At 35.9% G+C, this 25,787-nt stretch overlaps 1 protein-coding gene across 4 annotated transcripts; it reads left to right on the top strand.

Moving 5' to 3' along the window:
• The first annotated feature begins 32 nt into the window (after positions 1–32).
• Positions 33–23,232, top strand: LOC105436417. 4 transcript variants are annotated; one of them, XM_030993338.1, is made up of 22 exons: positions 33–564; positions 925–1,082; positions 3,501–3,611; positions 4,158–4,301; positions 4,432–4,658; positions 7,713–7,892; positions 8,378–8,640; positions 9,445–9,683; positions 9,987–10,159; positions 10,449–10,626; positions 11,147–11,783; positions 12,462–12,533; positions 12,945–13,004; positions 13,457–13,516; positions 14,010–14,048; positions 14,209–14,280; positions 15,292–15,372; positions 15,979–16,121; positions 16,840–16,971; positions 19,205–19,362; positions 20,074–20,194; positions 21,158–23,232. In XM_030993338.1, exons 1-22 carry the CDS (start codon positions 312–314, stop codon positions 21,461–21,463), a joined length of 3,807 nt encoding a protein of 1,268 aa, XP_030849198.1. In that variant the 5' UTR covers positions 33–311; the 3' UTR covers positions 21,464–23,232. The 4 variants fall into 4 exon arrangements, with proteins under 4 accessions (XP_030849198.1, XP_030849212.1, XP_030849205.1 ...); XM_030993352.1 differs by having other exon boundaries at positions 14,212–14,280; XM_030993345.1 differs by having other exon boundaries at positions 12,465–12,533.
• The last annotated feature ends 2,555 nt before the right edge of the window (positions 23,233–25,787 follow it).

A 25,787-nucleotide genomic window follows, 5' to 3' on the forward strand; every position in this document is an offset into this window, starting at 1 on the left:
GGCGTACATAGTATATAGGGTGCGTCGTTTGGAGCACACCTGCAGGTCTATACTGAATATTCATATCGTGACGTCAGCCGTCGCGCCAATTTTAATTTTGCAGAGCCGCATATAAATATATGAGCTAGCGCTAGCGCGCGCCGTATACATCATGATCAGGATATGGGCATGTACTGTGCTGATATCGTGTATGTTGCATACGATACTGTAGCGGTATACCTAGACCTACTTTACTAGATCTAGGCTTAGATCTAGTTAAGCTGTTTAGCTATATAATATCATCATCATCATCTGACATCAGCAGCAGCAAAATGTCCTCTCCCGACTCAATGAGGATGAGTAGTAATGAGGATGATGTACCCGACCCTCCTCCGCCTCCTTCCCCTCCTTCGCCTCTACCCCCTCGCCCTAGGCCGTGGACCGACATCTGGCACCCTGTGTCTGAACGAGCTCCTGCTCTTGGATGGGTCTCAACATTTGAGGAAGCGTGTGAAGTAAAAAAACACTTCGAGGTTTTTTCCTCTCTGACGTTTGTGTCGGAGAGGCATAATTCCTTTCCAGAAGGTGAGTCATCTTACCTTAAATTCTTAACTGCCTTGTTTGTTTAAAATCATCTAGAATCTAGGTCTAGATCTCGATCAGTAGCAATATGGAATGCTGCCTTTGGCTTTGAAAGCCTACTCACGTTACCCTCAATAGTGCAAAATGCACCTAAAAATTACCCTCCATAAGAATTTTATTTTAATACTAGTCTTGACTATAAGTGCTGAAATGTTGAATCGACGATGCTGTAGTCTATAGATCTAATATAAATGAAAATGATACCCTTTCCAACATCTTTTTTTGGGACGCAGGCATTCATGTTGAGTGTTCACTAAAACAAACTTCAATCAATGCCCTTTTTTTTCCCCCATGCATGATTAGGACCCAAACAAAAGATCAGATTTTCTGATTCCATCATTGAAGGTGATGGTACACCTTTCTTTCTGCGAGGTCGATGGGAGTATTCATGTATGTTTGGGCGAGACAAGCATGCAGCCAGGATCAAGAAAGCAGTAGAGGAGGAAAAAAGACAACATAAGGTAACATAACAATGAATCTTGTTCAGATGGACTGAGCCCCTCGACTGCGTGTCTGTTTACATGCAGTTGAATCATGACTACATCAATCATCCTTTTTTAATTAATGCAAATTATTCCATGACTTGAGGTCCCATCTGTAGCTGTAGATATAGTCTAGATCTAGATACGTTTATCCAAAATGTTAAAGTGCGGGTTCATAGAAAATCACAAATACGGCAAATAGCGTATTACTAGAAACTGGTAAGCTATAAGATGACTATTATGAAAGTTTTAGGTCAACTACATATCGGATGGTTTATAAAAATACAAATAAAACAACCTCCATAGCATCTGGGATATGCGAGAGATTCGCCGGAAAAAAAAAGTTTTCATGCCGTCACAATATGAATCAACCCTGCCCAAGCAGACGACATCCCATAAAGAATGAACATATTGCAATGCTTATATTTCTCAAATTATAATGAGTTTAGTGTATATAAATGTGATGGAATTTTACACCATTCAAAAAGGGATATGACCCCCATTCTGATAACTAAATTCTTTTGTTTGTAAATACACAGGATATGGGTTAATGAACGATCAAAGAAACCACACTTTCAAATTAAAAAACCTCCGGAATGATAGCTGGACGTCATTATTGTTCCCTCTTGAAACGCCGAACCTGCCGCGGTGTATGCAGCTGAAAATACAATGGCATCTTATTTTGTTTACAAGCGACGGATTCCTTTTTTTTTTTAATCCTTGCATTTTTTCATCAAAATAATACCATGCACAGGGTTAAGAGTGAGGCAATAGATTAAACATTTTGCCTGAAGGTATTGAAGTAAGAGAAATAACTGAAGAAAAGATAACAAAACAGGCACTGAAATTGTGTGAGATGTCATGGGACATCGTCTGCTTGTGCACATCATGTTCAACATGTGACGTCATATCTCAGCAGCGACCAGGGAGCTTTTCAGGTGCTATGTCGGGGCTGTATCTAAGCATTTTGTAATTGTTAATAATCATTACTTCGAATGTTTCCAAGCACTGGCTTTTGATAACCTTGGCCAATCAAAGTGTCCCCTTTGCAATGATGACATTAAAGTTAGTTTTTTAAATCAATGAACCTTCTCTTTAAATTAAACAAAACCACTAGCTATACCCCTTCTTCCACGCGTTTACATTTTTTCCATTACAGCTTTGTTGATGAGTGATCAAAATTGGTTTTGGGAAAGGGAACATAAATTGAAATATGTTGTATGTCAGGTGGTTTCATTTGCAGTGTTTATGGCCTACCATGAATGTTGATATTTTTTTTATAAGCATTCATTCTAGGAGTAATTCCAGGCCCTTAGCCAGGGGGGGGGGGGGGTTCAGAAATTCAAATTTATAGGATTTGGACAATGTTACTAAGTCCTTTAAGATCTGGTTGACAATTTATCATATAAACTGAACTTACTGAATTATCAATTTGGGCCTAGCTGACATAAAAATTGTGCAATGGTTGAGGTATCATTGTTGACCTTTAACTGCACGTATGCAGTTGAAGATCCACATAGTTTGTAAATAGTTTTATTATTACTATTATTATTATTATTATTTATTTGGCAATTCACACAAAATATAACAATGTAAGTATGAGTAGACAAAAATTAAAGGAATGTCAATTATAAATGCACAATCTCACTGGCGGTCCTCTGAGTGCATCAGTTGGCTGCCAGGGAAGAGGAAAGCAAACTTAATCACTGTAATCGTAATGGTCCCTCTTCCTGACCAACTGGTGCAGCCAAAAGACCTGCAAAATATAGCATGAATGTTTAAATAAAATGTAAAACATTTCATAAACCACAACCTGATAAACCAAACAACTAACAAAAATAAAGCACAAGGAGAAAATGAAGTATGATGTACTAGTTCATGACACGATACTGAGCTTAAAAATGAGGAATTAACTCTGGCTTAAAAACTATTGCATAAAATGTCAAGTAAGGAAACTGAAACCATGGAGTATAAAACTGAGAAAAGAACAAAATATGAGAACATGTAGTAGCAAGCTGACAAGATTTTTTTTTAATTATATAGGTTGACCGGTATATAGAAGTTAAGAAAACATGGTAAAGGAAGTGATACATAGGCTTAGTGGGTGTCAGGCGAGTAAGGAAACTAGGAGAACGAACTAACACATTAGTGAACTAGTACTTCATATATTATATTATATAAAAATACAAATGAATGATTCCAAAGCATACCGTAATTATTACATTAACCTATCGTAAATTAAACAAAGACTTCAAAAGAAAAATTTAATCAAAGAAGATATGACTTTTCAGCCTGTGTTGTCAGGTATGAAATTTAGAGAGTACAAAGTCAATGCGCAAGTCCCGAGTTATTCTGCTAACCTATAAATTATTCCTTCTTCTGTTTGTTTACCTACAGCAAGATCATCCATCCTGCAAAAAGAAAAACAAGAAAATGCAGTCATCAAAGAAGATGGGATGTCCAGCCAAACTCCACATGAGGGAAGTAGCATGCATCATGGATTTTAAGGTAGCCACATGTTTAATTAAGTATACATATCACTGACATTGTCACTTATCACTGAACTAATTGTTAATAGTACAAGAAACATAGAAGAAATTGTAAAATAACACATTTAGAAGGAAATTAACACCAACAAAATGAAAGCTTATTGTGTTACAGTTAGGTGAGCCTAAGTCAAAAGTCCTTTGTTATTGGGATAAGGCTCAGGTAGGATGTCTATTTTAGGAGGAAAATGTGCAATCTTACGTCCATCAAGCCATGAGTGTAACACAATTTTGTATAATATAGCTGTTCAGGCAAGTGAAATCATGTATTTTCAGATGGTAAGAGAGGATTGTGACATCTATGTATTAATTTGTAAAGCATGTTGGGCCTTCAAAATGGCCTGAAAGGGACTTTGCTACCAGCATGCAGGTATACAAGTCCCTAAGTATAAGATGTGTTTAATACAACATGTTTGGTTTTGTCCCTTTTCTTGCTGATGAAGATATTTTGGTTATAATGGACTTATCACATGTAATTATATTTGTATGTCTACATTTTTCTATGCAGGCTTCTACCACCTATCAGCAGAAAAGAGCAAGCCAGAGAGTGAAAGAGGCCATGGCAAGAGGTGATACCCTCCAGATAGAGAAGCGGATTTATATTCAGCTTCCTAGTGATGAAGATCACAAAAATGTCCACAGTCTTGGAGAGGTAGGTTTTTAATGTTGGTAATTAAGTATGATTGTAATGATCCCATTCATGATTAAAAAAACATATCATAATTGATCCATCTATATATTCATAATCTATGTCTGTGAATGGTATTTTTTCTTGATCTTAGGTGACAGGCTTCATGAAGCCCATCAACAAACAGGTGTCAGCAAAACTGGATGAATTGGTTGCCCATGGAGTGAGCAGTGTGGGGGAGATGCGAAGGCATCTGAAGGTCCATGTGGAAACTGTTCTGTTCCCTGAAGCAGCAACTAGACCACCTCTCACAAATGCAGGATACTACCCATCAGATGAGACTATGGGTAAACATATCTACACAGCAAAGATGCGGTTGAGGTAAATTTCTATATCTCATGGATGGAAGAACATAAAATTTGAAAATAGTTGCATATTATTAAATAACTTCATCTTGCATTGTATTTTTCGGCCTCCACCAACGAAGTGACCTGAGGCATTATGTTTCTGGGTTGTCTGTCTGTCTCTGACTCGTTTTTATTTTAAGATCCGACGGATCATTATGAAACTTTGTTTGAAAAAAGGGGAAAAATTAACTGATTGTAGGTGATTTTCAAGTTCATTTTTAAAGATGTATAATATTTTGTATATATATATATATATATATATATATATATATATATATATATATATATATATATAAACAACATTAAGTAAGACTTGATTACACTACCCTACACAAAGTAGTGATATATATTTAGTAATATTATTTCAGGCCTCAACATTAACTTTTTTGCCGTTTCCTGACTTTGACTTTGTTAAGGTTATTAAAAAACATATAATGTGTTTTTGTTTCTTTTAATTCTAAATTTGTATTGAAATAGGCAAAGTAACTCATCACTATTTTGTTTAACTCTAAAACACTAAAGCAGTATAATGCATAAATATAGTCTTTAAACCCTTTTAACCTGTTGCTTAAGGAAACTGGGTGGGCTATGTACAAAGTCTATAGGGACTTCAGAATCTTGAAGTGAACATGTTAAATGTGCTTACAATTCTGCAAAAGCAAAAATTACCCCCTTGTTTTTGCAAAATTGTGAATTTTTATTATTTTGTACACACAGCCAATGTGAAGTGACACCACTGGTATTTTACCAGATTCTGTTACCAAACTACACTTTGTCCAGTACTTCTATAATCATTACACATTTAAATGATATTTTCTTTAAAAAAACATAAACAGGATTGATATGACACAAATCAACACTAACGTAAGTAAAATTGGTTTCATCACAGTAAGTATTATTCTTGCATAATTTTGGCTTTCTAGAGGGCACTGGAAGAACTAATCACTATAATTCACGCTTTCACATTTTCATGATATCAAGATCTCCGGATTAACTATAAAGTTTCTGAAGTGAACATATCATCTTTCTTTTCAATCTGATCTACACTGTATATCTTGTATTTCTGCCTTTTCCTCTGCTATAAATTTTATGTCTTAAACACTTAGTCATAGAGTGAAGAAAGGTTCTCAACTTCTCATGTACATGAACAAGTCAATCTCACACGTGTGTATGTGTTCTTGATAGTGCACTTTAATTCTTATGTAAATCCTGTATATATTTTTTCTCATTTTCCATATCAATGTAGACCTATTTGATTACTTTTCTATTTACCTTCTATCCTGGTTCCTGGTTTCATGTTTCATGATTGATGTGCACATTTTTTTCTCTTTGATTGCTTATAATTCTTGCCGTTTTATTTGAGTATGACATATTCTGTATAAAAAAAGCTTGCTTATTATTGCCTTTTCTAAAAGCTTGTAATGTTATGCTGTTCTTATTAGTGGTTAGCTTAACCTGCCTTGCAACTTCATGTTTTGTAAACTCAATAAATGGTACAAAAATGCAAAACCCTGCATGAAAATGACATAATTTTTCAGCAATTGCAAGGTTATCCTTGAAAAATAGTTTGTATTATATCTTGTTGCATAGCATGCTTTTCAGTTTGCACCTTTTTGTCCTTTTCAGACCTAGATTCACCAGATATTTTTGTACATGGAGAGAACTAGTTTGCAAACAGGAACATACTATGCAAAAGGACCAAACATACTACTTTATGCAAACATAATTATAAGCTTAGAGATCTATGATATTAGGCACTATATTATTCAAACCACTTATTAGTTTGGTTAATTTTTATTATATCACCAACATCCAAACTTAAAGTGATCCATTAAATTAGTATTTCTCCCAAAATTTGTGTCGGGCACTTCAAACATATACCAATATAATTGGAAATTTCTTGAGAAAGAGAGTGAGATTTGCATAGGAATAGTTCTTTCCTAGTGAGAAAAGAGTAAATCAATGTCTGATTTTATCCTGATCGTTCAATTACTATGGAGATTTTAGTCCTCGAATTCAAATACTTTTTACTCTGATGAAGAGCGTCTACAGTCTATTAAAGATTTAAAATGTATCTTAAACAAGTAGGGAGATATTTGAAAAGTAAAAACCCATTTCATTATTCTTTTACCATATTAAAACCAAACAAGAAGGTACAAAGGAGCTAATTTGGCAAAATTTTCACAAACTTGATGGATCAGTTTAATATAATATATTTAGCATATCCCACCTACATATTCTTTACCATTACCATGAAAACCATGCAGGGCAATTATCCATGCTTAAATATAATTCCATCCTAGAATTATGTTGTTTGTTAAATAGAAGCAAATGATTTACAAGAAGTACTGCAAAAATGTTGGCAATAACTAAGCCAACATATGCGGAGGATGTAATCTGGAAAGGTATGAATAGAGGGTCAACATTATTCTTCCAGCTGATGATGATTTCATGGGCAAGCTGTTGCCATAAGAATTGAACCAGAATTATTTAAAAAAAAATGCAATTTCTCAATTATTAAAAGATATAATAAATAATAATATCTTGTGTATGTTTACTATCTACAAACCATATAGTCTGGAATCTAGAAAGAAATTGTATTTGTAATGGACACAAAGTATGAAGAAGTAAAATAATATATACAATGCCAGTCAGATGCTTACCTGCACATGCTGCAATTTCAAAAATATTCATGTTTATTCATCAAGTTCACCTGGAAAATTTATTTCGTAATTATTGTCTGATTATTCTCTTAAAAGGATACCATTTAATGTTCCTCCCATTCATCTGATTCCATTACATCCAATTTATTTCCAGGTTTTAATTATCCTTTCATAGTGAAGGTCACGTAAGTAGATCAAAGGTCACATGAGGGTCAAAGTGAAGTTTTACCTGCAAGAGTCTAGTAGGGTTGATGACTTTCCAACCCTGCATCCGTTTGTAACCAAACTTGATTGGTAGGTGCCTTGTATTGGCCTTCATGATATTCTGGGGTCAAAAGTCAAATTTTTTTATTTGTAAAATGTAGGTATTCCAAACTTGACCAAGACAATGTCCATCAGCTAGTTGGTGAGTGGCAAAATCAGAGCCCTGAGGACAACTTTCTCCTAACCCTAGCTTCAAGCACTGACATCATCCCTTCATCGTCCTCAGATGCAAATTTCTTTTTTTGCCACCAGACTAAATTCCAGCGTCATTTGTTGCACAGGTATTTGAGATAATATGAAGTGAATGCCTGAAGGGATAGGGAATTTATATAATTTCTGGTATTTGATGTCTATTGAATGTTCTTGGATAGCTCCTAGTTGGACAGAAATAATGTTGGTCATAATTTAGCAATGATGAAAACTAATAATTCAGACTGATTATTAAACCCTGGTGTATGTCTGGAAAGATAACCCAATTTCTTTTGAAATGTCAGACATAGATTACTTCACAAAGTGTTTATAAAGAAAAAATAAGTGTCAAAGAAGTTATGCTGTTTCAATTTAGTTGGGGCACCATGCATACAATTCATTATACTTAAAATTATTTGTATACTCTTTACAATACTATACAAGCCATAGTTTGTTTCTCATTTAGTTATTTCTGTCTTTTTAGTAAATCAAACTTGCAAATAAAGAAAAAGATAACCAATTCTCTAATTAATGTGAACAAAAGTAAGATTTTTGTTTTGTTTGTTTCCCTCAATAGATATGGAAACGCATGTTTCCTTGATGCCACATATAGAACCACCAAGTATGCCTTGCCAATATTTTTCTTGGCTGTCAAGACAAATGTCGGATATTCTGTGGTGGGGGAATTTATAGTAGACACTGAATCAAGGGCAGCCATAAGAAGAGGGCTTCAGACAATCAAGGATTGGATGGCTGCAGATGGTGTAAGCTGGAATCCAGATTGTTTCCTCACAGATTTCTGTGAGCGAGAGATTTCAGCCATTGAAGACGTCTTTCCTGGTGAGCATATATCACATTGCATGCAAAACAAAGATGTATATATGATTGCTTTGATTGATTTTCTGTGTGATGGATGCCTCTCTCTCCTTATGTCTCCCTCACTTTCCCTTCTCTTATTCTTTCTCTCCCTCGCTCCCCTCCCTATTTCTTTCTCTGTGTCTCCTGATCTGTCAATCATAAAATATTTTAATCATCCTCGCCCCTTCCCCCTTTTATCTTTCTTTCTCTCTCTCCTGAACGAGAAATCAATCAACCTGCTATCCTCTCACTCCCTGTCTCTCTTTCTGTCTCTCCCTAGCTGTTCTTCTGATCTGTCAATCATTCAATCAACCTCTTTTCCACCATGTTTCTCTCTTGTCTCCTACTCCCCCAATGCAGATGATATGTTATTATGCTTATAACTACTTCTAAGTCGCAACATCATTTGATCAAGGACCGTAATATACAGATAGGTAACTCCACGATTCGGGCTATTCCATCAGTTCGAAATCTTGGTGTTATATTTGACGAGAACATGTGCATGGATGCCCACATGATCGAAGAAGATCTGTCAATCAGTGTATTATAACATCCATAATGTTAATAGCATTCGAAAAGTCCTTGACCATAAGTCTGCTGCTATGCTTATACATGCATTTGTTTTATCTTGATATATTGGCAATTAATGCTCTTCTTTTCAATACTACTTCACGCAATCTTGACAAACGATCAACATGCTCAGAATGCAGCTGCCAGGGTTTTATCAGGGACTTCTAAATATGATCACATTTCTCCTACTTTTGACTGTTTGTCACTGTATTCCAGATGCCGACACATACCTGTGTGATTTCCACAGAGAGCAGGCGTGGATACGCTGGACCAGCAGAGTCGACCATGGGGTGTCATCTTCCAAGGGAGCAGTCTTAAGTCTACTTCGTGCCGTAGCACATGCATCCACAGAATCTGAGTACAAAAAGGCTTTGCAGACCTTGCGACTATCACCTCAATGGACCAACAAGAAACTGCAGCAATGGATAGAGAGAACATGGCTTCCTCACCACAAGGTAATTACACAATACATGACCCAACTGAGAGGCAGCAATCCCAGAGCTTTCATGTCTTTGTCAAGATTTCAATTTCATGGACTATTTTGGAAATAATTCATGCACATAATGTTAAATTGCTCATTCATACATTATTAAAATGCATTTAATTTAATGTTAATGTCTGAATAAATACTTTGTGATGTAATGGATGTGCACATTAGCATTGAATGAACCATAATGAAGAGAAAATACCTTTACATTAATCGTTGTCTCCCATTTATGCCCATTGTTTTTTATTTGTACTTTTTATTCATTATTTAGCGATGGGTATGGGCGTATAGGCATTCTGATGCTCTCAAAGCCCACACAAACAATGGCCTAGAAAGCCAGAATAACGCCTTCAAACACAAATACCTGGCAGAGCGAAACACCCTCTCTCTCTCTGGAATGTTGACTGCTCTTGTAAATGACTACCTTCCAAGCAAGATGAGACAGTAAGTACTGAACATGATTATTTTGAAAACAATTAATTTAACATTTCATATCTGATGACAGTATAAGATTTTAAAAAATGGGTTTTTTATGTTTCAAAAACAAAGTGGTGAGACGCATTATTATTATTATTTTTTTTTATTTTTTTATTTTTTTATTACATTATTATTATTATTATTATTTTTTTTGGGGGGGTTGTCCATTACTTTTGTCAGATTTTCATAATCAGATTATCTACAAAATAATTTGCAAAGTGTCTCCCCCCCCCCACTTCCGGCGCCTATGTTATAGGTACATCATGGCGAATGCAAAAGCCTGCAGCAAGTATGGAAGGATGTACAAGGAAGCGGTACCGGCTTATCTTCATGATAGACCCCCTCCTTTCATTAAGCATTGCCTGGCTCGCTTGGAGTTTTCGATGTCTATTTGTGCTTCAGATGTCTCAAAGATATCGCAAGACAATTTCGAGGTGAGCAAAACATCGTGGACTGACAACAGTCAGATATTTCATTTGATTCGAGTAGGAAAATATCTGGTTCATGCAGGCCTGGGGGGTGTTTCACAAAGATTTATAAGTCGAACTTAACACTAAGTTGGAGTTAAAAATCATGGAGAGCCATTTGTAGCCTTAAAATAAAATATATTCAAAAGCGTAGATTCAAGTATTTTAGACTTCTTATAAACTCCACATCAAGAACATGAAATCTCCTTGATAATAGGAAAATATGAATGATTTGAATCAATATTTCATGCCTTTTAAAATAACTTTTACATAACATTTTCATAGATGCGGCTTTCCATAATTGTTAAGTCCAACTTTATGAAACACCCCCCCTGGTGTGATTTAAATCCCTAAGAAGATCCATATAAATACAAATATGTCTTTCCAAGTAAACAGCACCAAGACAAAAGCATTGAATCTGAGCTGTTTTTCCTCATGTTGTATGAGCTCTTACACTTAGTTTTCCTGTTGTTCATGAATATTACAGGTGAAGAGTGAGGCAGCAAGGGGAGAGCAGATTTACATTGTTTGCCTGTCTCCTAGACTGCACTGCCAGTGCCGAGATTTCCTGAGATCGAAGCTGCCATGTAAACATGTATTTGCTGTCCTGACTCATCAGGGTTTGAAGTGGGAGAGTCTGCCAGCATCCTTCATCCATTCTCCATTCTACACTCTTGATGATGACATTGGCAAATTTGTCAAAGTCACTTCAGTAGAGGAGACTGGAGTGGATATCCCGACTGATGATCCCTCTGATTGTGCAACTAATGACATCTTGTTGCCAATCAGAGGAACACCACTCAAACGACTGGCAGTCCGTTGCCGTGAGAAGATCTGCTTGCTTAGAGATCTCACATACCTATGCAATGATGGGGAGGCTCTGACTGAAATGAGTGATAAGCTGCAGGCCATCATTGAAACTACGAGGCAATCATTGCCAAGTGATGAGGGCCTTGTGGTTACACCTACACCAAGAATTCACAAGAGAGACAAAAGAAAGGCTGGAGAGGTGACAACTCTTCCGTCGAGACGCAAGAGACAGAAGGTCACAGTCCCCAAGAACCCCAAGAACCCCAAGAACCCCAAGAACACCATTATAGATGGAACTTTTGATCTTCCAAATGGTAAGTCAGAGTCTTGTCAATAGAGGCAAGATATTTAACCACTGGCATAGCAGCAGTATCAACGGTTGTTATACAGTGCGTCCCTGATAAAACGAAACCGAGAATTATCGGTGTTTTATCATAACTTAATCACAATTATAATTGATAAATGACACATATTTGGAAAGCTGAGGTCCTCCTCTTTCATTTGATGCAACTCATAATAATGCATATTTCACGCATGAGTGATTAAAATCAATTTGAAGAGAGGAAAACAAAAAGTCATTTGGTGGACGATATCTGAATTTCTAACAGAAAATCACATTTCTAGAAAGTTGAATTTCTGCCCTTTCATATGACACCTCAATCAGGAAAAATGAGCTAGGAATAACAAAGTTCTGTTTGTTTAAAGTAGTGCTTGCATTTCCATAATTTGATTAAACGAATTCGTTTTCACTGGCTGCCTGCCATATCAGCAAACAAAAATAACAAAAGACTTAACTCTGTTTCGTTGACAATCAGCTGTTACGAAAGACTTCATGCTTGGCTGATTGTCAACGAAACGGAGTTAAGTCTTTTATCAATTCTGCCTTTTGCTACGGCAGGCAGCCAGTGAAAACGAATTTGTTTGCTAAAATTATGAAAATGTAAGGGCTACTTTAAACAAACAGAACTTCCTCTCTCTGTCTGTCCTTACAGCAGCTTCTTCAGAACAGGCTGCAGCCAAAGACAGCGGTGGCACTTGCAATGCACCAGAGACGATACAAACACGTAAGTTTCATAATGCTATATTAATTTTTTTACAGGATAATCCTTGAAAATGAGACATTATAGGATTCATGAAAACATATAGACAAAATGATGGCTGAAATTTGCAATGTTTTCCTTGTATCATTTGTATACTAGGTCACTACTAACTCGATTTTCCTACAAAGTTAAATAGAATTTGATTTTGCCTGAAAAGGACTATACTACCTTTTTACAAATATTTTACTTTAGAGAACCTTTCAACTACCAGTCTTTTCAGAATTAATGTGTTTTCTCACTCATTTATATTCAGAGACATGGATTTCATTGCAGTATTAACAACAACAAAAAGTTGCTGACATATGCTGGATGCCAACAGTATTTGCACGACATGGTACCTCCATAGTGATATGTGCACTTATGTTTCTTTGCCAGATGCTGCTGATCCAACAGGACAAGAACCTCCAATCAAAGCATCAGATGAACCCCTGTGTGGTAAGAAAGAGTCAATCAATGTTGTGATCCTGCAGATTTTTTTCTTCTTCTTGAAACACTCATTATTAAGCATTTACATTTATGCTATCATCGTTAATGAGCAAAAACTTACAAACATTACATTGCAGAATTTTATTAAAAGGGGAAAAAATAATACAAAAGAAAGTACAAAAAAGAGAGGACACGTAAGTGTAGGCTATAACAAGTAAACGTTAAATAAAAATTGCATGAGCGATCATTGTCTAACATTAAATAAATGGGGATTTACAAAATACAAAACCCAAATTATCAGGAAAAAAATGTCTACTGGTATTGATCGAGCAATATAAACAAACATTCTTTTCACAATTTTTTTTAAAGATAAAGATTTTAATGCCTTAGTGGAGTTGTAAATCTGTAGGCTTTGTGCTTTAAGGTTGACATGAACATGTATTCTTTATTCCCTTTGCCAGATGCTGCTCATCCGACGGGACAAGAACCTCCATTCAAAGCATCAGATGTACCCCTATGTGGTAAGAAAAGGCCATTCAATGTTAAGCTTCTTATTTTGTTGAAGTCATGCAGTAATTATTAATATTTACACAATGATGCAGAAAGGGTTATAAGCCTTTCATTCCCAGCCATCAAACCAACCCCAGTCTACACTCTTCCCATTGGTGTTGCCCAACCCCCAGCTAAATAAAACAAAATAGCAACAAAGACATTTTGCCACCGTTACTATTAGAAAGTGGTGTAGAGCATAGTGACATAACATGAAAATAAAAATCTATGGATTCTCCATATTAATTGTATCAAATATCAACCTTCATAAATGTTCTACTAAATGTCATTTACGTATAATTACAAGACAGAATAGTTTGTTGCTATTACCCTTTGACACCAATAAAGAAAAATTGCTTTCAATTCCACTATATCATGAATGTGGTTTTGTAAGTTTTGAAATTAAAGAATAACATTTGTTTACTAAACATTTTCTTGTATGTGATTCATCTTACTTTTTACAAGGAGCCAACTCCAGCCATGATGCACACAAGCCAAAGCCAGGTGAGAAAAGGTCAAGAGATTTTATACTAATATTTTCTTTTCATCTCTACATTGCAGTGAAAACCATTTAAGTTTAAACTGTGTCAAGGTTTGTTTTTGAAATTACATAATAAAAAGATCTCTTTGTTCATAGTTTCCCGCTTTGTGTCTGTCCTTACAGCAGCTTCTTCAGAACAGGCTGCAGCCAAAGACAGCGGTGGCACTTGCAATGCACCAGAGACGATACAAACACGTAAGAAATAGCTTCTCTAAAGAATGATTTCATATCATGCGTTATCAGCTATAAATATATTTGTATTTTTAATGTTATTTAGGAGTGTACATTAAATTGCTAAACTACATTGCATGCATTCATTTTTCTTATTATTATCCATTAATTTACTATCCTGTAATATATTTTGTTGTTGTAAATATGTATATAACAATTGAACTCTCAAAGTATATGTTGCCTTTTTTTTTTAGGTCTAGGCTAATACTTGCCTTGCTAATAGTTACTTTTCATAGGATTAAAAACTAATTACTGTCTATGCTGTAATGTTAAATTAAAATATTATAATTATGCAACAATGTTTTCTTGAACGAAAAGCAAAGCAAAACAAAACAAGCAAACCATTCTTTGATTACGAGGATACCAAATACTTTGTGTATATGTTTAAACATGTTCTTACTTATTGTTTATTGCTGTTATGAATTTATGTTCAAGATTTTGTTGTTAATATTATTATTATATATATATTTGTTAAACTATAATATACCCCATTATGTTTAACAGGGCCTCGTGGAAGACCACCATTATTGGTGATAATGAGTCACCCTGTCTAAATATCAGAAATAAATAAATAAATAAATAAATAAATAAAGTGTTAAGGATCACCAAAACTTTGATGGCACTATTTCACCGTACTACACTGTATAATGATGTGAATGGGGATATTATTTAACAAACACTATAGCAAGGGTTTTAGGCAGTGGTTTCAAAGGATGATTGTTCAAACGTGCTGTCCCGACTGACTTTGACTTTAAAAATACAATTATTTTCTTTCTATATTAGTCGGGAGATTTGTATCACTTAGCATTATGCTTCATATCATAAACGTTGACTTCAGCATTGTAGTAAAACTTATAAACCTATCAGGAATGATTTTACTTTAGGTTATATTATACAGTTCTTGGTTTTACAAAAGTGACTATGTAGTTTAACATGCAATTCTTTCCCCTTGTATAACTTTTACTTTACCCAAAGGCAACAAAGGGAGGCTCCGACAAGCCACATTGAAAGAGTGCAGCAGAAAGAAGTTTGCAGGTGGCAGAAAGCACACAACAAGTAAATTATTTGTCTTTTAAAATTGCTAATCATATCTGCAAAGAGGGTACCGGTATGTAAACAGCAGCAAATTTGGGGAAGAGCTACAGTTAATTGAATTGGCTTTCTCATTGATTACTTTTTTTTTTTAAATTCTTGTACTTGCATTTACACCTTTCGTGTCATTTTACTGAAGGAAAAAGGAATAAGGAATAGAACGTCATATTGTTATTCAGTAATGTTCAGTAATGTTACTGGATACAGGATATGTGCACTTCCTGACAACATGTTCAATGAAGAGAGATTTTAAAACACATAAGGCTTAAATGGTGACATACACAAAACAGTACTATGGGCTATATTTACAAGCCCTGCCTGAAGTTGCTTTCCTTCTTGTAAATACACATTCTGTATCCCCTTTTCTTTACGAAAAGTATACCAGTATGCAGATGATGCATACTGGAGAAGGTCAATAGTGTAACGAGCTAAAGAAAGTCGTATTATGACATTATATTATAATGTAATTGACAACCTCTTGATAGAATCTGTTCTATAAATATATATTTATCATTTCACTTTCCAAAGTACTGTATAGAAATTATGACATCAATCATGTTTATGTTGCAGGCATCATAATTCCTGAATTGGAGGGGCTCAAGATTCAACCGCTTCCTTCACTAAATGACGACAATCGTTATTCAGTATGCGGGGAGACCCTTGAGATTAGAGATTTCAAGTCCTTGCAGTTCCCTAATTGGATAAATGACAAGGTAATTTATCTATCAAAAGATGTTATTATTATCTTACTATAACCAAATATGCATTTGTATCATTTGTAATCAATATAATGCTGAAGGCTCAATGAAGAAAGAAATGTTGAGCATGATTTGCATTTCAATGAGTATAAATGGTTTATTGTAACATTTTCATATATTTTAGATTTCTGTACAGTTTTGTCAATCACATTTCTTGGGGAAGGTGGAAATCATATGTATTGTCTCATCTGTGTAGCAGGAGTGAGATGCATGTCACTTCTCAATTTATTGATCTTACATCAAAGATGTTATGACATATTGGTTGGCCATATTATAGTTAGAAGTCGGAGGGTATTTCTCTGACTGTTTTGCAATTATATAAATGATAATTATATTGCAATTGTACCATGACAAGACAGAGATATCATTCTTTCAGTAACTTTGAAAATGGTTGATTACAGATTTCTCTCTTTTTTGGTAATTCTTTAATTAGTAAATTAGCAAATTAATGTATTTTTATTCTAATTATAAAGATTTAATGCTGTCTTCTTTGCTCCTTGATAGTTCTCGATTTTTTTTTAATTATTCAACAGAATTTAGTGAGACACCAAAATAGCCCCCCTCCCCCCCTCCGAAAAAGGAAAAAAATCTAATTTATGGACATTTTCATTAATATCAGGAACATGTTTTTCCTATTTGTTGTAATAACCACTTTACCTTATGCCATTTTCAGATTCTCAATTCCTTTATGGCACTGCTGTCGAAGGAAATTAATGTCAACAGGAGTGACCACATCTTCCCAATCCCTTCGTATGCTGCAGTACACTGGCAGAGAGCTATGTATCAGACATGGCTCTTCAAGAAGGTAATGTTTCATTGTTGTCTAGATTAACTTGCTTGAAACTGTAAAATGATGTGGTTATCAATATTAGCTTAATTATCAGTACCTACTAACTAGAAGTTAGGAGTAGGCCAAATCCAGACATCAGTTTGCAAACAAAATATTTAAAAAATAAACACAACAATAAAAATATGATCCCATCATTGAAAAGTTGATATGAGCTACGTACATCAGCCAGACAAATGATTCTGAATGTAAGTCTCAAAGGTCTATAGCCCAAGGAGCCTAAAGCTACAGTCCCATATACGTCCCGGACCGTCCCGGACCATCCCGGACCCCATCCGGGGTGATCCGGGATTCGGTCCGTGTTGACACCGTGTTGGCACCGGGGTGGTCCTGGATGGTCCTGGATGGTCCTGGATGGTCCTGGATGGTCCTGGGCGGTCCGGGAGTCGACCCCGGATGTTTTTGACGGTCAAAAACTGCCGGGGTGGTCCGGGACGGTCCGGGACAATAGTTTGATCCGGGGTGATCCGTGTAGCCACCGTGCTGGGTCCGGGGTCATCCGTAGTGGCGCCGGGGCGGTCCGTGTTGATCCGTGGCAGTCCGGGAGTGAGTTATTGACCGCCCAGGACCATCCAGGACCATCCAGGACCACCCCGGTGCCAACACGGTGTCAACACGGACCGAATCCCGGATCACCCCGGATGGAGTCCGGGATGGTCCGGGACGGTCCGGGACGTATATGGGACTGTAGCTTAAAAGCATCACGCTTTTTTTGACAAAACATCCCGGACCATCCCGGATCACCCCAGACCATGGTCCGGGATGGTCCGGAGTGGTCCGTGCTCGTCCGTGCTCGTCCGGCTTTATATGGGACTGGGGCTTAAGCTATTATAGCTTTCCCAGACCCAGGGGGTCAATGACATTTCTATAGTATTGAGCCAATCATCAAGAATTGGTACACAAACTGTAGCTGCATGTACACGCCGCAAACATTCACATTTTTGATGACTTTTAAAGGTACTAGCCGTCATTTGCATACCCTCCCAAATATCGATGAAATTCAATGGGTAGAATCTCTTAGGCATGATAATAACCCTCTTTAAATTTTAGAACAAAGGGACCAATAGTTTTGAAATGAGAAGTTAATAAATTTATTTTATTTTATTTGAAGCTTGATTAGTAGCGAGGTTCTCTCAATTGTTTAATCTATATTCACTGCTCATTCCAAAGCTAAGCGTCCACTCGCTCAAAAAATTTGAAGAGGTTTATTATTATGCCAAAGAGCTTCTACCCATGGATTTTCTTGAAATTGGAGAGGGTGTGTAGATGAGGACTACTCTTTAGTGGTCCTATCTTTTCATTTTAGGTTCAAAATCCTATCAAAGATACCCTATATCATTGACTTATCAATATGTAATAAAATTATATTTATGATATTTCTCAATACAGAAAGATGTATATTGTTCTGTTGTGAGTATCAATACAAATCGTCAATGTTTGAACTTTGATGCAAGATATAATAATTAAATCAATCTAGAGAAAAAGTTGGACCTCAAAGGTTTTTTTTTTTTTTTTCTTCAATATAATAAAGTTTTATTGTATTTTATGGCTTGGTCGCAGCTATTTAAAGAAAAGAAAAAAAGAAGAATGAAACATTTTGAATGAAACATAATAAACTAGTAATTCAAAGGTTTTTTTTCTTTTTTCTTCAATATAATAAAGTTTTATTGTATTTTATGGCTGTGTCGCAGCTATTTAAAGAAAAGAAAAAAAAGAAGAATGAAACATTTTTAATGAAACATAATAAACTAGTAATTCCTAAAAATAAAATACCAAGATGCAGCTTCATTCAATGTAATATTGACAGGTTAGTTAAAATCAAGTAAAAAAGTATGAAAAACATGCATTTTATTTCATGGTTGTCATGGCTACAGGAATGTATGCATGTATGTGTCCAAAGTTTACATCAAATGTTCAGACAATATTTGAGGAAATGTCTTCCCAATTTTGTATCTTATCAACATGTGGCAGGGGGGGGGGGCACAAAGGGGAACAACTGGACCTTTTAGAAATTGTGAGCTATAGAAGGCATTAGTACTAGCAACAAGTACCGTAGTGCAATCCCACTTTAAACACTTAAATATATTCACCAAAATTTGTAGAAATTGTCCTTAAGAGAAGGGGGTCTAATGGAGTTCCCAATGGGTAGTGTTGCTAGCTCACACATATATCTGTATACTGTCATCTATAGGTGAACATGCAAAAGTACAAATGGATCTTTCTGCCATTCAACGTTAATAAGAGTCACTGGGTACTCTTGGCAGCTGATGTGCAGAGAGGAGAAGTTTCGGTTCTGGACTCCCTACCAACCAATCCCAACACATCCATCAACTGCATAAAGAAGTTCAAGTGAGGAATCTTTTATTAGAATAAATGCAGTATATACAATAATGTTTTCTCTTCAGGCAAGGACTCCTAGACCACTATTGATGTATGATAGTGTCACATTGAGTTGAGCATATTTCATAAACATACCTTTTTCACCAAGTTGAATTGAGTTAAGAATAGTTGAAGGAGTAGCTCAGACTAACCCTCATTTGCATCCCCCTTCATTTTTTGTTACTATATACCATGGCGCTAGAATTGGGCTATAACTGCTTGATGTTTTTTTAAATTTGTATTAATGCAGCAAGTCTATCCAACATTTTATTAGGACAAAATCAATTGTTTTATTTCACTCTGTATTCTGAATGATTGCGCTCTATGAGCTGCCATATATGTTGCAATGAGCTTTTATAAGAAACTAGATCAACCCCAAGCTTCCATTGATCATTAATTAATACTACTACTAGTAAAACAGCAAACATGTTAATTGAAATCAAGTGGCACTTATACCGTTCAAATATGTTTTAAGATCTTTGTAAGTAAATTTGTTTAATTGTGCAAATATAATAATATATATTGTTTTGTTTAAATGCTACTTGTTACCTGGGCAATAATTTTTGTCTGCCCTTCATGACAATTAATTTAATTTTATATTAATGCACATATTGTAAATTTCAAATCAAGGAGTATGCTATGAAATATTAAGATGTTTTGTAATTTCAAATTTTATTCAAGAGCCTACATGGCATGCAGATCAGAGAAAATTGGAGACCTAGCTGGAACGTCATGGAAGGTTGGCAATCTCCAGTCTGCCAGGCAAGAAGATGGACATTCCTGTGGGGCATTTGTCATGTTGGTAAGAATAACCCATCAGTTTTATTCTATGGATTGTTTCATGCTGTTTACATAATAATTAGGAGATGTGGTCTTAAGGTGTTTGATGGAGGACATCATTCCCCTCACCCCCACGGGGACTTATATGTATACATGCATAAAGGCCAAGATCCACTTTCTAGTTGCCAAATGGGCACTGCTAGGTCTCTATTTTGCAGTTTAGTACAGTGGAACCTTGTTATAAAGAGTTCTGATAAACCAAGGTACCCAATATAAGAGGATTCTTTTGCTGGCCCAAATTCTTATTGATTATGTCACTAGTTTTATGCCTCTGCTACAAACTAGCCGGAGGCATTATGTTTTCTGGTTGTCCGTCTGTAGGCCTACGTCCCATTCTCGTGATCGCGTTATCTCAAGAAAAGATTGATGGATTACTGCCAAACTTAAGTCATGTATGTATCTTGAAGTGATTAGATTTTGGGGTCAGAAGGTCAAAGGTCACATGGCTCATTATATATGCAAAAATAGCTTGTGATCGCGTTATCACAAGAACTGATTGATGGATTCCTGCCAAACTTAGATCATTTATGTATCTTGCAGAGCCAATGAACTGATTAGATTCTTGGCTCATAAGGTCAAAGGTCATGGGCTCATTATGTGCGCAAAAATAGCTAGTGAACGCATTCTCATTAGAACTGACAGATGGATTACTATTTAACTCAGGACATCTTGCAGAGCCAATGAACTGAGTAGATTTTAGGGTCATGAGGTCAAAGATCAAAGGGTCATATATGTATATGAGAAATTGCTTGTAATCACGATATTCTGAGAACCTGTTAATGGATTACAATTGAAATTGAATTTGAAAAAAATTCTTCTGTTTTGGTGTGTAAAATTGCTCTATGATGGAGGCATCATTTTCGACTGCGCGCAGTCGAAGTTCCATTTAGTTTCTTATTCTTTTTTTCAATTTATTTTGCTGCAGAATGCTCTTGCCATTACAAGAGGGATTGATCCTCGAAGCGTTGGGAAATATGCCAAAGACATGAGGGTTTATGTCCAGAATAAACTGACCACCAACGCTGTGCCCCCACCTGACCAGCGGAAAACCTGTGACATGGTTGAGTGTCTGATGGCCCTTTCAAAGAAACAACCTACCAGCACCCGACCTAAATGGGTGCAGTGCGATGTTTGTGGTCGCTGGCTGCATCTGTACTGTGTCTCAATCAGTGAGGCACCAGGGGAAGGTATTGATTATGTATGCCCGGTTTGTTGCGCTCAATATGCATAGTCATTGTGAGTGATGGAAAGCGTATGGTGATAGTAGATTTCATTGAGCTAGATCCTGTGAAGCAGTTAAAGCCAAAGCCCCTGCTTGCATGAGCTTCATCTTGAGATTCTACTAATCAAATAGAATTTCCACAACGCTTTCTTGATGATTTCATTCACATGACTATTCCACCAGAGGTTAGCCTGGATAATAACCCCAAGCAATTTCAACTCCTTGACTTCTTCAAGAACATTGTTACACAGCTCAATGCGTGGAAAGGGGATGGCCGCTCATGAAAACAATACTTGCATCACTTTGCACTTTGCTGGATTTACCCTGTGGCATACCTCCACTAGGCATCAAGGATGTTGACAGAACACCGTGGTATCTCGTCACCTGTACCCTTTGGTGTAAAAAGCTGCAAATCCATGGGAGGAGTGCTGGACGGGCACCCATTAGGTGAAGCTTGCTAACAGCAATGTTGTGGTTCACTAAATCAAATGCCTTGGTGAAGTCAGTTATCACCATAGTTGACACAGTCTGTGGCTTGTCTGCATTACTGTGCAAGGCCAACAAGGTAGTGGATAGTGGAGACACCTTGTCGGTTGCCAAACTGCTGCTTGTCGATTCCTTGACAATGTCACCGAACACCCACCAATAGGTCGAAGTTTGTCAATAGCTAGTGGAGATTCCTTGGGGACTGGACAGACAGTTGACTTCTTCCACTGCATATGGACTACTCCTTCGAGCAAGGATTCATTGATGACATCACAAAGTGGGGAGCTCCTTTCATGGATCAACTCTTTGACTTTTAATGTGACCCATGGCTTATCTTTACGATGTACCTTAATTCACTTGGAAGGGAAATAAAGGTTGTTCACTGAGTTGAGATCACTGTAGAAAGCTTCACACTTTGCGTTTGCTCCATTTGCATTATATACTGAAGACCAGTCATGATGGACGATCCAGTCACCAAAGCATCTTACGTCCGAATCTCGCATTAGTTTGATGGTTTTGCGACAAGTTTGATTTCTGTGTCTTACTTGGTTGGCTTTTGGATGCCATATTACTCCATTGTGGTCACTACGTCCTAAAGGCAATATTAGTTGAACAGGGGAGTAGTGCAGGTGTAAGTTGGTGATCTTATCCAAAATGGCATCTTTTTGTGTTGCCTTGTTAACAACTTGTTTCAGTCTATGACTATTGATAAGTTGCGTCAAATCTAATCGGTTAACATCTCAAGTATGATTATTCCTGTGTCTTAATTGATATCTCGCAAAATTCTCATCTCGCAAAATTCTCATCCGTAGAGTTAATCAAGTGTTGAATGCAGAATGCTACTATCTGGATGATTCGGGGGGTAATATACACCAACGCCACAAAGATAGATGATACAGTGCGGGGTAATCAGTGTGGCTGTAGTCTGATCCAGACAACCTCAAGTTTGGGTGGTACGCTGATAAATGGCACGGGGGTGTTGATCTATGCCATCCAAAAGTGTGAAAAGTGGCTTTTCTTAGCTTACCTAATGTTGCAAAGGGTTTTGAATCTGCCATACTGAGCTTTGACAACTGACCCTACCCACAATACTAAATGTTACTTAGAATTATGGACGTCTGTAATTATGAACAATTTTTTGAAATTAATGGGTCTTTCCAAAGAAAATGTTACGGTATATGTAGTTGTGCATGCAGTTAGGGCTTCAATATTACACCATATCACAGACACTGGTAACATGTAGGAACGTGTATCTCAGATTTAACATTGTTAAACGATCCCTTTAAAGGTAATACAAAGTTTTGGGAAATTTTGAAAATTGGGTGGATAGCGATTCTCTACAATTTTGATATATTTGGATGCCCCTGTGAATGTTTCATAAGCACTAGAAAATTTAGCTCCTGAAACACTTCTGCTTGATGAATTTCAAATAGCCCTGTACAATGGTAGCTGCGACCATGAACATCTCAGAACATGCAGTTGTGATATATAATTTCCAAACGGAAATAGCTTATTGGTCAATTTCAGTCAAGAAACATTGTTTTACAGCTTAATTGCTATATTGACCTTGAGAGGGAGCTATACAACATAAATAGTTTATTATTTACAATTTCATAATTTGGACTCGATTTCAACCGCGACAACGATCACTGAATATTGTAGGATCCCACATGTTTCCATTATGTTCATTTGAACCAAATTCATGACCCCATACCAAAACGTTGTATTACCTTTATTAAATCAAACAATACTACAGAGAAATGTTTCTTCTTTAGAAATGTGATAATTAATAGACAGCATTATAGAGTTATATTTCTCCATATTATATTAAACTCTACTCGGGACATTAGCTGGACATACAGAAACAGGGTGCAGAAGCAGGACCCTTAAGTTAAAATTTTGATTTATATTTTGCTCATCCCTAGCTTGATGTTGAGGATAGATGTCCAAAATACTTTGTTTAATCATAAAAGAGAAATTTTAATATGAATTTTAGTGCAGCCATTGATCAATCGGTTCAGTGACCATTACTTACAATGCAGGTTTTAACAACAACAAGAATCTTTTTTTTTTTCTTTTCTTTTTAGCATTAAAGAAAAAATACAAATTCTAATAAAACAGATGATGATGTAGCCTTTAATGTCCCTACTGAGGTCCAGTATATTTACGTTTGCTCCTTTATTACTCAGCATGCATAACAATAGCTGGACACAAATATGTCCTGCAACTAGTAGTGTCCAGTATTATGTGATTAAGTGATGTGGGGACATTTTTGTATCATCTATGAAAATATGTTTAAGTGGTACATTTGACATGTTCAGGATATAAATCTATGAGCTTCAGCGACCTGAATTCCTTTTAATGCTGTAGCACTGGAAAGGCAAAGTCAACCTCAGCCCTTAAAGGTAAAGACCAGTATTGGTAACGCCCCAATTTCAAAAAATGAAATGGAAGCTCTCATTACCAATCATGTGAAAGAATATGTTTTGACTAATACATGATGATAACAAATTTGCCGGGAAACCGCCTACTAATTCATATATTTGGTAAATTTATTTCTCTCATGGTCGTGTGAGAGAGATAGGGTAGTCCCATATACATCTTTCTGTGTATAGTGCTTGTAACTTTACGAAGAATGGGCCAAATTTCTTATCATTTTGATGATTCCAGAACCTTGCAGATGCTAGATGCTAGATGATCAACCTTTTCTGATTGATTCCACGTTTCTTTCACAATGCAATCGCATGACCATTACTGGTCTTTACCTTTAAGCAAAACCAAAAAATGAGTTTGTATGTATTCAAGTTTCCATCGAATAACATATAATATTCAAATCCATGAACAAGTTATAGTATTGGTTATCTGTTCATTTCAACAATTCATGTCATAGTGAAAATAATCAGTTAATAGGGCCTGACTATGAAGTTGTAAAAAGCAAAGGGAAATATGTCAGAGCAAATAAATATGATTTTTTTTTATTTTTTAAATTGAACGAAACCCTTCATAGTTTCATTGAGTGCTGTTAAAGATGATTCCTTTTTTGCTCATATAGAAACCAGCATGAGTATTATACATATGTGTTGATGTGATTTCAAGGTTATACCCATCATGTCTTTGTAAAGTTTGTTTTGACTGACAACCGACAAGTACTCAACTCATGCTTATTATAGATGTAGTCAACACATTGGCTCTAATGAATGCATCAGTAAGTGTTTCAGTATATGCATTTCTTATTTTTTTCAAAAAAAATTCAAAAAAATAATGATAGTCAAATTGGTAATTACGTGTTGTAATTTGAGGTTTAAGAGTTTAGACAAATATATATAACAAATATCACTGAAAACAAAATAGATATAAATATAAATATGTATAAAGAAATATATGGCTCATAAATTCATTTTAGCATGAGCTATTGAAAAGCCCAAATACGTCGTCAGAAAGATGCTACTGTCATTCGTTCTGCTCTCAATTGTATTTTAACCCAACCCTGCACGCAAGATGGTGAATAATTGTGTGGTTTTTGTTTCGTTTTGTTTTGGGTTGTAATATTTTGTATGGCCAGCCATAAGAACTTTGGGGGGAGGGGGAGCCAACATAATAAAGGGAAAATAGATTACTTATTTTTTATTATTGTTGTGTATAACTTGATATTGGACACTTGATATTTTATATTGTCAGACTGGGCATATTATGTTTAATACTAAAGTCATTTGCTGAAAAAGTTAAATTTGTAAAATCCAATACTGTATGTGGTATCAAAGGGTTTGTAGCATATTTATAATTTTTTTTCTGAACCAATCTTTGAAAGAAAACAAACTTTTAATTCAAAACTAGTTCTGTGGTAAAG

The sequence above is a fragment of the Strongylocentrotus purpuratus genome, unplaced genomic scaffold (genome assembly GCF_000002235.5).
Source record: "Strongylocentrotus purpuratus isolate Spur 01 unplaced genomic scaffold, Spur_5.0 spur5_contig_848, whole genome shotgun sequence".
In the NCBI taxonomy this organism is placed as follows: domain Eukaryota; kingdom Metazoa; phylum Echinodermata; class Echinoidea; order Camarodonta; family Strongylocentrotidae; genus Strongylocentrotus; species Strongylocentrotus purpuratus.

Coding starts and splice junctions, on each gene's coding strand:
- LOC105436417 (XM_030993338.1), top strand. CDS start 312: ATGTCCTCTCCCGACTCAATGAGGATGAGTAGTAATGAGGATGATGTA. Junction 12,534..12,944: donor ACCAGAGACGATACAAACAC/GTAAGTTTCATA, acceptor TTTCTTTGCCAG/ATGCTGCTGATCCAACAGGA. Junction 14,281..15,291: donor ACCAGAGACGATACAAACAC/GTAAGAAATAGC, acceptor CTTTACCCAAAG/GCAACAAAGGGAGGCTCCGA.